The sequence below is a fragment of the Musca domestica genome, unplaced genomic scaffold (genome assembly GCF_030504385.1).
Source record: "Musca domestica strain aabys unplaced genomic scaffold, Musca_domestica.polishedcontigs.V.1.1 59, whole genome shotgun sequence".
Classification (NCBI taxonomy): domain Eukaryota; kingdom Metazoa; phylum Arthropoda; class Insecta; order Diptera; family Muscidae; genus Musca; species Musca domestica.
This window is the reverse complement of record NW_026712362.1, coordinates 1,127,536-1,140,710: the sequence shown is the minus strand read 5'-3', so window position 1 is coordinate 1,140,710 and position 13,175 is coordinate 1,127,536. Positions and strand designations below refer to the sequence as shown.

Below are 13,175 nucleotides of genomic sequence, written 5' to 3'. Positions count from 1 at the left end.
CTACCAGTTCAGGAGTACATATAGGTGCAAGAAGTAGTATTTAGCACGTTTAGGAGAACGTACTCCAATATGGCGCCCAATAAGAGTAAAAGGCACAAAATTTTTTTTTTTATCACTCCTTCCTTATATTATTTTCTCCAGACTCATACCGCCCTGAATAATACCACCAACTTTACCGAGAAGGACTTTGGTTACCCTTTTCCTTACTGGCACACAAACTGCAGTTGATTGGATGTCACAGCTCTTTATGCTCAACCTCACCGATCTAACCTCACCTAGACACCTCGTAAAAATTAAGTAAGGAGTCTCTTAACAAAATACGACGGGGTCAGTACCAGTTCAGAAATTTAGGAGCAAGGTGTAGTAATAAAGATATTTTTTTTCGTTCTCCAATATGGCGCCCAAATGAAGTCAAATATCCAAAAATGTTCCCATAACTCCTATTTTTTTAACTTTTCCTCAGACTTCTACCTCTCTGTCTAATACCACCAACGTTACCGAGCAGGACATTGGTTACACTTTTCCAAATTCGCACGTAGGCTGGACATTGATTGCATGTCACAGCTCTTCATGCTACACATTACTCACTTTGGAGTGCGTTTTTTGCCCTACGACTTGCCTGCTCAAAAGCATCAATAAATGAGAGGGAGGAAGAAAAAAAGGGGGAGCTGCTACTGCTGCTTCAACTGTTGCATTTTTCATTAGCTCCCCCTTTACCACAAAACACCTACATGCCCACCATTTCCGAAAAGTGGGTTCTTTTTTTCAAGAAACTGCCAAGTCACAACGAAATGAAGATATCTCAATTCGGGCAAGTTTCAAATTTGCCTTCTGGGAAGTTAAATCACAAAATTGCTGACTTGGCTGGCTGGCTGGTTGGCCGTTTTGCCGGCCGGCAGGCAGGCCGTTTGTGCAGTTCTGTTTAAAGGGTGGATTTTTTGTTTGGAAATTGATTTTTTTTCTTTTTTTGCACAACAGCAACGATTTCAACCCTCATAACAAATTTATGGAAAACGCAAATGAGGGAGGAGGAGTAGCAGCAGCATCAGCAGCGAGAGAGTTGCAAATGAAATTAAAAATTAATGAATGATTTTATGACTTGAAATGTGTTAGAAATTTACTGCATGGCAGCGAACGGAGATGGTCCTTAAATTTAAAAATAATTTTTCTAAAATATAATTTAATGATAATCTGCTGCTAATTTGGAAAATAATTATGGAAACTTGAGAAGATTCCCCCCTTTGGTTGTGTGGAAAAATAGCCATGTGGTGGTCTATAAAGACTATTGTTTGGGTGCTCTTTAAAGTCAGGATACAATGACAGTTTGGCATTGTTGCGTGGCATATTAATGTGAAATTATAAGGGGCAACGACGACAGAATTCGAGTGTGACTTCGATATTCCTTTATAATGTATCACTTAATTTGCCATGCGACGATGCCAAGCTGCTAATATATCCTCACCTTTGGGGCCTCAAACAACTCTTTTGATCCTCTCTGAAAACCAACTCTTGGTCGTTTATGAAGACTTCGATAATGATCCATTTTTGGTGGTTCATGAAGGCTTTAATTTCATCCTCTGCAATACCTTTTTCTGGTCGTCAATGAAGAGTGCCTCTTGGGAGTCAGATATATAGAAATACTTTTGGTCATTTTTTATTTAGTCAAAATTTTAGACATCCGCTCTCGATACAGATTCCTTTTTTGCCCCCTACGAAGATTTTCTTTTGGTTGTCTATAGGGTTCCCTGAGAAAAATGCAATTCATTATTCGTTTTCTATACAAATTTTCCTCTGGTCATCCCATACGAGTCTTCTGGGGTCATCTATGGACACTCCCATTTGGTAGTACAGGGTGAGATAAAAAAAAATCTGCAACATAGTCAAACCCCATCATTTTTTAATTTTTTTTTTAAATTTTATTGAATGGGAGCAAAAAATGTCGGAAATAGCATCAAATTTTAGTAAAATTTTAAATTGTATCGAATTGGTCACCTTTGGCACGAATTATGGCCTTCAAACGGACAATAAAACAGTCACACGCTGCCCGCCCGAATGTTGCTCTGCGGTATTTTGGCCCATTCCCGACGTAGAGCTTGCTTGAGGTGATCGACACTTTGGTATTTTTTATTGGCAACCTTGTTTTCCAAAATACTCCAGACACAATAGTCCAAGGGATTGGTATCCGGAGATTTTGGTGGCCATTGTTCGCTGGAAATTATGCGAGGAACCTCATTTTGTAACCATACTTGGTTGGCACGAGTTGAGTGCGATGGTGCTGAGTCCTGTTGGAATGTCCAAGGTCTGCAGCCGAAATAGTTGCCTGCCCAAGGCTTTAATACACCCTCCAGAATATTTTCGCGATAATATTCGGCATTTATTCTGATGCCACGATCGAATAATACGAGCGGAGAGCGACCATCGGCTGTTATGGCGGTCCACACCAACACCATGGCCGGCGCTTAAGTTCTGGTGGCCAACCGAAGGTGCACATTTTCAGCTGACCTCTTTGGCAAGTAAACACGATTATTTAGTTTTGTTGTTGTTTACAAACTGCTGGACAACGAATATTTTCGGAATGTCATCGGGGAAAACCCAATTGGGCACTACACCACTTTCGGCCAAGCGAAGCAACACTTTAGCTTTTTTGGAGTCTATGTTCTTTCTGTTGCGGTGTAAGTTCATGCACTTTTTGGAATTTCAATGACTTTACCCCGAGCTCATTTTTCAATATTTGCCGAATGGAATATTGCGATATGTTCAGCTCACGAGCCATTTTTCGGCCACTGCGACGCGGGTTTCGATCAAATCGCTTCTTTATTTTTTCTATTTTGCTCACCACTGCTCTAGACACCCAAATCGTTTTCTCCTCATTTAGAATATTCTTCGAAATGAAAATTGTTCCGCAGTGTAATTTGCATTTCATTGGGAACACTTCGAACAATGTTTGAACATGGCTTCAGTGTCTCATCAAACTCAACATGTTTTGTTTGCATTTGACGAACCTGACCAAAACAATTGTGTCTGTTGCAACATGTCGTAACAAAAACACAAAACTCATACCCATAGATGCGGGATGTTGCCATTTTAAGATATTCACATACAATCAAATTGGTCGAAATATGGCCCTCATGGCACTCATGTAACGATAACAGCAGAATTTATGCATTCTGAGATGCCATGCCCCATATTCCAAATTAACTGAATATAATTTTAATTTTGCTATTGGACGGATGCTTATGGCGAATCAGAAGTCAATTTTATGGTAAAGATAATTTTTATTTAATTTCCCACGTTTTTATGGAAAAGTTGGTAAATTTCAACTTAAGATGCAGGCAGCTTTTTTACTGACTTAAATCATCGGCTGGCTACTTCGTTAAAGAGCATGGACTCGTAGGGTGAAGAAGTATAAATGATGGGCCAAAATCAAACTAAATGAACTTAAAAATTCTTTTACGAAGATGCCAGCCGATGACTTAAGCCAGTCAAAAAAAAAAAAAAGCCTCTTACGTACTCTTACCTTAAGGAATCCCAAAAATTGTAAATGTGCCAGAATCCATATAGCAGGTATTGTACAGATTTTGCCAATATTTTCAGTCGGTTATTCTAGAGTTTTGATCCTTAAGGACTGGCTTAAAATAAAACGGCATTCGAGGGCTACACAAAAACTAACAGCACCAAGAAGATTTACTTAAGATGAAGGGTTTAACATTTCTTTTAAGTTTAATCATAAGACAAGATAAATAAATATCGTCTTCCTAAGATATGGAACATATAACTGTTTTTATGTGCCTAGAAACGTCGAAAATAATATATTATTAATTATTTTTATAAAATATGGCACTCGTCATTCGTAAATATTTCAGATATGAAAAAAGATTTATTTGAAATACTTCAGAAAAGGTTTGCCATATTCGATTTAGTGAATGAAACTACCTCTATTGTTTTGCCATGATTACTGCTTAAATCATAAAAATACCGAATATAGGAAGTTACCGTTATATTGGGGCCTATACGAAGATGTGCACCTGCCTAGACAATTTTTTGTCAAAGACTGTAGTTCCCATATAAACGTATAATACAAAACCTGAAACAATTCCGGTGGGTAATGTCGCTAAAATATAAAATGTATACTTTGAGGCGTTACAAGCAATATGACAAACTTAATGTACCCTATATATTATGGGGGAGGGCATAAATATATATTATGGGGGAGGGTATAAATATTGTTATTGGAAATTTTCCCTTTTTTAATTTCCTCGGCATGATTTTTATTCATTATCCAATATTTCAACCATCGTTGATTATGTTTTCGTAGCCCTCATTTGACATTCAACTTAAATGTCTCAGCAAATACTAGCTGTATTTTATGAAAATATCTCAATCCGTTCAGAAGTTATACGCATTTAACGAAACTGCCTTATTTTCTGGTATATTCATTTAAATTGGTCGCAGAAAAAAATAAAACCGTTATGGGAGCACTGTTAATTTAAATCTGCCTATCTAAACAAAATATAATACCAATCAACTGTTCATATATTTGGCCATACTAAGTGTGAATTGGTATTTGCTTTGTTTGCTCTCCCCTCACTGATTAACTCTGCTCTCTTCTTGAGATTTTTCTTCTCTTTTACTCGATTTATTTATTTTTTTTTGGTGGGTTGTCTCATTATAATTTGTTGAGAGAATGCTTAATATGTTAGCTGTCCAACAAAGGAAAAATCATGAAAATATATCAATCCGTTCAAAAGTTACATGCATTTAACGATACTGCATTATTTTCTGGTATATTCATTTAAATTGGTCGCAGAAAAAATAAAACCGTTATGGCAACACTATAAAGTTAAGGCGGTCTGTCTAAACGAGATATAATACCAATTAACTGTCTACACATCTGGCCACACTGAGTGTGCATTGGTATTGGTGTGTGTTTGCTTTGTTATGGTTTTTGCTTTTGCATATGCCTCCTACCCACTCCTCTCACTGATGAACACTGCTCTCTTTGTGCGATTGATTTTGATTCTCTTTTACTCATTTGATTTAATTTGTTTTTTTTTGGTGGCTTGTCTGTTGTCGTCTGACCGGTTTTGTTCGTGGGCAACAATGTTCGTGCTGTGTGTTTTGACTTGCTATTGCTGTTGTTGTTGGCATTTGAATAACAACTTGTTTTCGTTGGCCATAAACAAGTTCGAGCGTGGTGTTTTGTGATAATGTTTTGCTTTGGAGCCGGTTTAAGTGTGAAGTTGTGTGACTCTACAGCTAGTTTGATGCAACATCAAACCCAGCAAGATTATATTTTCTTTCATTGCCCCTCATTCGCATTGCATTTGTTTATTGTTGTCTGCTTTTAGTTGTGTTTGAGGATTTGAGTTGTTGAGGTTTGGAGCGCGCACGAGTTACAATTTTGTATTTTGTCCATTAAAAAATAGCCGCGTCCGCAACGGTTTGTTTTGAAAAGAAAACCCTAAATCGCAAAATAAGAAAAGAAACGAAAAGGTTTAACGAAAGAAAGGAAAACAAAACACGCCAGCCAGCCAGCCATTACGGTTTACAAGTGTCAAATGCGCGGCGTGATTTGTTGTTATTTGAGTGAGACGAAATAAAAAACAGGCAAAAATAAAAAAAATATTGAAAAGAATAAAATTACAGTTGTCGGAAAAGAGAATTTGGCAAAGAAATTAAACAAAAAGGAAATTGTTTATAAAAAAAAGAAATTAAAAAAGTAAATAAAGAAAGGTGTGCACAAAGCAGAGATAATAAAAATGATGTGCTAAACATGAGTGATGTTAATAACAACAACAACAACATCTGCAAAAAAATAATGGAAAATGTGCAAAATTAGCAAAAAATTCTTGAAAATGTTTTGAAAAATAAAAAGAAGCAGAAAATTAAAAAAAAAAATAAAATATTGAAAGAAAATAACAAAAAATCAAGTGAAAGAGGAAAAAAAATTATTAAATGAGTGATATTCCCCCCTCTAACAACACGACGGCACTCAACATGTCCCGTGAAGAGGAGGAAGAGGAAGTGCGCACTTTGTTGGAACGCCATCAGGAGCGTATACGCCTGGATTTGGGCAACACAGATTTGTTGGCGGTTTTGGTGAAAAATTCCGTTCTCAGTCAATCGGAGGAGGATTTGTTGCTGAAACCCTATAATGCGGGTGGTGGTGGTGGGGGCCAGAACTCGGCACCCTCCAGTGTGGGCGTGACAAAACGTAAACTCAGTGCTGTGATTAGCAACGCCAGCAGTGGTACCACAGGAAGTACTGGTGGCAGTAGTACTGCCAGTGGTGGAGGTACCACCACTGGAATTGTTGGCATTGGCGGTCAATTGTCACGCAGCGCCAGCATCAACAGTGACCATCAACAGCAAACGTCTGCCAGTGTCACGGCCGGGGATAATCGTTCCATCACGCCCTCCGTGCAGGGTGTAACTCTAAATTCGGCCGATTCCATTAGTGAATCGGCATATTCGACCAAGGATGAATTGAAATCGGATACCTATAATGATGCTGATATTCTGCGCATGCAGTGCTCGACACTGATCGAGATCATTGCCAAGAATGGTTTTGAAAAATTCAAACAATTCTGTTATGCCATCGAAAATGAATGCCCACAGCTGATTGAGGATTTAATTAATGATCGCTTAAAGTGTGGTAAGTAATTGGATAGTGGAAATTAAGAAATTAGGGTTGCCGAGGCATTATTTTTTGGAAAAACTCTAGTCAAACCTCTCGGAGTTTTTGTTTTTTAGTTCCAGAGACCGGTATTTGTATCCTGATTCCGGAAAAGTAGTTTTTATGTTGGATATGTGTTTCCATTAGTTTTAAAATCATAGGGTTTGCTATTGGAAATGGAAATTAGTGTTGCCAAGGCATTATTTTTTTGGAACAACTCTACAAAAACCTCTCGGATTTTTTAACTTTTTCCAGAGGTTGGTATTTGTACCCTGATTCCGAAAAAAATAATTTTTATGTTGGATAGGTATTTTTATTAGTTTTCAAATTATACGATTTGCTAGATCCGGGCCTAATTCGGTTTTTGGCTTCTTTTGAGTCAAATATCTCGGTATCCAGGTCCGTCCCCAAAGGAAAAATACTTATCCGGAATTTTAGCTAATTTTTTTTAGGAAGGGTCGAAAATTAAAAAAAATTTTAAAACCTGAACAAGTTCGTTAGATCAAATATTTATACCCTCTACGATAAGGACAATCCGCAAACTCCTTTCTTACATTTGTTAGTAGATTTTGGTTTCAAAAGTAAAGATTAAAATCAAATTTTAGCTGAAAAAGATTGGAAATCTCGTCAAGCCTTAATTTCAGTGTCCAGTTCCATTAGGTCGTCCCTAGCTGCAATTCCCAAGGCTCTAGGGCTTACAAGGGCTCATGTCTCCTCTAAAAAAACACCTAAAAATTGCCCTCGTCCCGCTCCACATTTAAGAGCCAAACAGACTCTCTTCCTTGCAAATTATTATTTTTGCTTCCTTTTTTTTGTCAAAGCTAAAATTTTTATGTGAAAATTTTTAAAATGCAATGGCAACACTGCATAAAAATAACATTTTATGTTGCTTGTTTTGTTTTCTTTTTTTTTTTCTTGAGCGACTTGATATTGACTTGAGCTAGTTTGTCAGCTTCTGTGACAGATCATTACTCAAAATTAAGCCATTATGCAAACTAGTTTTATTTTTTTCGCCTTTTTTAATTCCATTGTCGTTTTGACCAATTGATTGAGCTTTGAACTTCGTTGGCCGCAGTATCACTTGGAGATTTGCATGGCAATTATAATCTACAAATGGAGATAAATGTTGTTGTTATTAAAAAAAACTGCATACTTCCTTCAATTTGGAACATGAAAAATAATGTTCGTGCAGTCGGAGAGCTGAATTTAACTATTTAGGAACATTTTATAATTTTTTATGTTGGGCGCCACTTTATTAAAAACTCTAAGGAGCAGTATCGAAAAGATTTTTAACTGTTTTTACCTGGTAGCCGAAGAATACATATCCATGGAAAATAGTTCACGTTGGGCGCCACTTTGTTAAAAACTCCGGGGAACAATAATAAATTTGCAACCGTTTCTACTAGATGGTAGAAGCATAAAAAATCTTTGAATTTGTTTCACGTTGGGCGCCACTCTGTTTGAACTTGCAAGGAACAATAACGGAAAGATTCGAAAGCACCAACCGTTTGTATTTGGTAGCAGATGTATAACCAACCTTTGAAAATTTTTCACGTTGGGCGCCACTTTGTTAAATAACAATTTTGCATATTTAAAAAAATTTTCGAGAATAATTTTAAATTAAAAGTTCTAAGCATGGTACAATGAAGAGAAGGTAGGTCAACTTTGAAAAAATTACAAGTATAGAGGTCTACCTGTTTGGCTTGTAATGTCAGAATTACTATCAAAACATTAAAAAAACAAACAACTTGTTGCATTGATTTTGAATAAATAATTTAAAACCGCGAAAACTGAATGAATGGTCAAAATTTCTTTTCAATATCACGTTCTCTATATCTTTTATGGTTTATTTCGTTACAAAAACTGTAGATTTTGTCGATGCATTCGTTGCAATAAGCATTTTGAAAACACCCGAATTTGAATATTTTCTGAACAATTTTTTATTATTGAAAAGAAGACACACACATAAGCAAATGAAGTTGACATATTAAGCCAGAAAAATAAAAAAAATTAAATCATATGGTAGTTCTGCCCTACCTTGAATTCATTGTACCATGGTTCTAAGGAATAATAATGAAAAGGTAGAAGGTGTAAAATCATTTCTACATATTTCTTACGTTGGATTTTTAAAAGTGCAGTAAATGAGAGTACGCAAGAGGAATAGTTCAACTTTAAAGATATTTTTTTGAACTCATGTTAATAGCTCCAATGAAAAACTATGAAAATATGCTCAAATATTCTTCATAGACAGAAGAAATATAACCATCATCTACAAATATTTTACTTTGGGCGCCACTTTAAGGCGGACTTTAAATGAGAGGTATATAGCTTAAATATTTCATTCTTAATATTACTTATCTATTAGAGTCCGCTTGAAAGTGGCGCCCAACGTAAAATATTTGTAAATGATGGTTATTTATATCTGTCTATATCAATAAAGAGTGTTAAAATAACCATTTTGAGATTGAATGAATGTTTAAGCTTTAAGGCATAACTTTGTTCTTCGAAAGAAATCTTGCTATCAGCGAGTTCAAAAACTAGTAATTAAACCACTTAGGAACATTTTCAAATCCTAAATTTAACTTTAAAGTTTCAAGGAACAATAGTAAAAATATACTTAAGCATTGGTAATAGGGATGGGAAGTATTACCATCCTTTGTAAACTTTTCATGTTGGGCGCCACTTTTAACCGGACTGTAATATGTTTTTCTTTAAACGTAGATAAAAGATGAGTAGTATTCAGATTTTAATATATACATTAACATTAACATACATTAACATACCTAATAACAGGTGAGATATGCATATAGTAAAAAATATTTTAGCTTCACCGCATGAATTGGTCCTTCCAACCAAAAAATAAATTTTTACACTTCATGGTTTCTGTCAGAAGTTTTTGAATATTTATTGACAAAAAATTCTCAATCTATGTAATTCTAGAAGATGCCCAGTCATAATTTAAGGTTTTTCTCTTGAGCGCCACATCTTACTGGGCTGTAAAGAAAAAGGCGCATAACTTGAATGATTTTTTATAATCATATAAAGATCGAATTCGTTTTTTGAGTAGCATTTAGATGTAAATAAACCCACGAAAAGTAATTTTTATATATAGGACCATAATTTTGGTCCTTTGAGCCAAAAAAAATAAATATTGTTTCTGTTAAAAGTTTTGAAATACCAATTGATGCTTTCGAATGTTTCATTTCGAATCAAAGAAAACTATTCAAAATTTGTGATTGTGAAAGAAGTGTAAACACACTTTACTGGACTTTATGCTCATAGAAGGGCTTTAAAAAGGGAAAGTTAATATGTAGATAAAATAATGGCTGCAAAATGCGTTGCCAAAAAAAAACTCGTTGGACTTTAAATCATGATTTTTGGTCCTTCGACCCAAAATTTTTAAATTTTTTACATATTCATTTTTTTAAATAAATTATATATACAAGGAAATAAATATTCAAGCCTTCTTAATGAATGACAATTAAGATTTTTTAAATTGGGCACCACTTTTCGCTGGGCTTTAATCGTGATCATATATCTTTCATTTGCACTTTTTTGAAGATAGAATAATTTTTATCGCTTTAATGAAGCCCGAAACAACATATGAACAGCACTTTTCAATTCTTAAAATTTGTCAAACTTAAAAGCAAAATTTTTGTCCTTCGACCCCCCAAAAAAATATTATATATTTCTACACGTCGTGGCTTCGTTTTCAAGTTTTAGAAGAAGCATATATGCCTTCACACATTTCATTATCAAGGCAAATATATTCCAGCGCTATTAATGTTGGAGAAGGCCAACCACTTTCTAATTGTTATGTTGGGCGCCACTTTTAACTGGGTTCTGAAAGAAAACCTCATAGAATTTTTTCTTAGTAAAACTCTTTGAAATTTATCCACAAATTTGAATTTATCCACAAATGCGTTAGGAATAAAATTTTTGAAATGGTTTAAAGATTTTCAATTTTATGTCGGAATTTTGGTCTTCGAAACGAAAAAAATATATATTTGCACTAACCTGTTTTCTAAATTATTTTTTTTTTGTTTTTACATCTTCGACTATCCATAATCACACTTTTGAAGTTGTTGATGTTGGGCGCCACTTTAATTTGAATTTAATTGCGAAAATATATCTTTGTTTATTCTTTTTTATAACCTCCACCATAGTATGGAGGGTATATTAGGTTTTACATTCCATTTGTAACACCTCGAAATATACATTTTAGACCCCACAAAGTATGTATATTCTTGATCAGCATAAAATTCTATGTCCGCTTGGCCGTCTATCCGTCTGTGGAAATAACTGTAAATTCCGAACGAAATAATGTAGGTTGATAAAATTTAACTCAAACTTTTCGTATTGAAAATGGGCCAAGTATGGTATCTCCCTTTTTCGATATTTTGGTGATTTAAGCTACATTATTCACCGGAAATGTTTGGCATTTGAAGTTCACAACGGATGGTACAGCCTAAGACAGAAAATTGTCTGTGCAGGTCCAAGTCTTCGTATAGCTCTCATACAACTGTACTTCCCGATATTCGGTATTTTGATGATTTTAACTACATTATTCACGGATTTTTTTTTTAAGTTTCGCATTTGAATATTGTAGTGGCTTATGTTAAAAGTTGCCTATGCAGGTTCACGTCGTCGTATAGATGACGTTATATAACGGCAGCATTCGGTATTTTTAAGACTTTAACAAAATTTTAGGATTTTAACATTTTGAGAGCAAAATCTTGGTCCTTCGGGCCGCAGAAATGTTCTTATTTTTTAACTTCCTGTATTCTATTTCAAGTTTTTGAATAATATTTTACGTTTAAACACATGTCATTGACAAGGAAAAGATATTCAAGTATTTTTACTGTAGGACAAGTACAATCGGGTGCAAAATGTTAAGTTGGGCGCCACTTTTAACTAAGCCTCTAACGGGAAGCAAAACATTTGATTTTTTCTAAAGAGAATATTTAATTTCTTCCAAATTGACGAAAATTTGAATCTTGCAAAAACTCTAAGTAATAATTTTGGTCCTTCGACCCAAAATAAAAATAACGTAAACGTTATTTTAGGAACGCTATTTAAATAGGAAAGGTGTAACCAATCTGTAACATTTTTACGTTGGGCGCCAGTTTTGATCTGGCACATATTTAGATCAACTAAATTTATTGCGTAATATTATAACAAGGCATGAGAATGCCAATGAAACTTGAGATTTGGATTTCACAACTTATAAAAATAAAAGTTAAATTAAAAAATTTTGGTCCTTCGATCAATTTTTATGTTTACCCTTACTTGGTTTAATTGTCAAGTCTTTGTTTACTTTTGGTTTGAAACGTTTAATTTTTTGTAAATTTACTCTAAAACCCCAACTAGGAAATTGAAAAAGGGAAAATTTCGAAACATTACATCTCTTAAAACCCCACATCCACGAACATTGTTTTTTTTGTGTGCCTCTGACACTGAGTCTGTTGGGTTTCCGAAAACCAGTTTAACTATTTTATTTTTTCATTATTTCATTATAGTTTAATTTGCATTTCTACAAACAACAAAAAACGTCATAGATATTTGTTGTAGTTGTTGCTATTTATCATTGATTTGTGAATATTCAAATAGCCAACAACCTGTTCACCCTGTGCTTTGCTACGATTTTGTGGGCCGTGGGCTCGCTGTGATCCACAAATGAAAGTTTAACAATGGAAATCCATTAAATTCAGAAAAAAAAAAAACAAAAGGGTTTCAACAACAACAGCAATAACTAATTTACTATAAATATTAATGTGAATTTAATTACTTTATTTAAACAATAAATTTTTGGTAATAAAATAGAGGTGGTTATGACGGGGGGTTAGAAGTTGAGATTGGATTGGATTAATTGAATTGAGTTTATTTTTTTTAGGATTTCGATTGTTTAGAGTTCCTATAAGTCAGTGTTGAATAGAAAGGTTTTTTTCGGTAGTTGCTTCCTGAAAATCGCCTTTATTTGGTGTTTGGAACTCATTGTGGGTTTGCTGTTATTTTATTTTATAAAGGAAGCTGGGGATCGACTACCGAAAAATGGTTCTTGAGTTTTAAAATAATTTTTTTCACATTTTCATAATCCTCATAGAGTTCCCAGATTATGTAGAACTCACCAGCCCACAGCCTTACCGAAACATGGTATTGAAAATGGACTATATAGGTTCAAGTTTAGGTGTATCCCCAAATATCTGTACCCCCTATATTCGGTATTTTGATTATTTAACCGGAATTTATTCACCGGAATTGTTTCAAATTTCGTATTTGTAGTTAGCAACAGCTACTACAGCCTGTGACAGAAAATTGTCTATGCAGGTCCAGATCTTCGTATAGGCTCCATATAACGATACCTCCCGATAATCGGTATTTTGATGATTTTAGCGACATTATTAACCGGAATTGTTCCAAATTTCGTATTTGAAGTTCGCAACGAGTACTACAGCCTGTGACAGAAAATTGTCTATGCAGATCCTGGTTTTCGTATAGC

At 34.8% G+C, this 13,175-nt stretch overlaps 1 protein-coding gene across 6 annotated transcripts in view; it reads left to right on the top strand.

Annotated features, from left to right (window-relative positions):
* The first annotated feature begins 5,330 nt into the window (after window positions 1-5,330).
* LOC101889943 (tight junction protein ZO-1) overlaps window positions 5,331-13,175 on the top strand; it is a 342,065-nt gene continuing 334,220 nt past the window's right edge. For 5 of the 6 annotated variants that reach the window (XM_059129003.1, XM_059129001.1, XM_059129000.1 and 2 more), the window contains exon 1: window positions 5,331-6,655. In XM_059129003.1, coding sequence (XP_058984986.1) covers window positions 5,956-6,655 — 700 coding nt within the window. In that variant the 5' untranslated portion in view covers window positions 5,331-5,955. The remainder of the gene's footprint in view (window positions 6,656-13,175) is intronic. The other variant, XM_059129006.1, reaches the window with a different exon arrangement.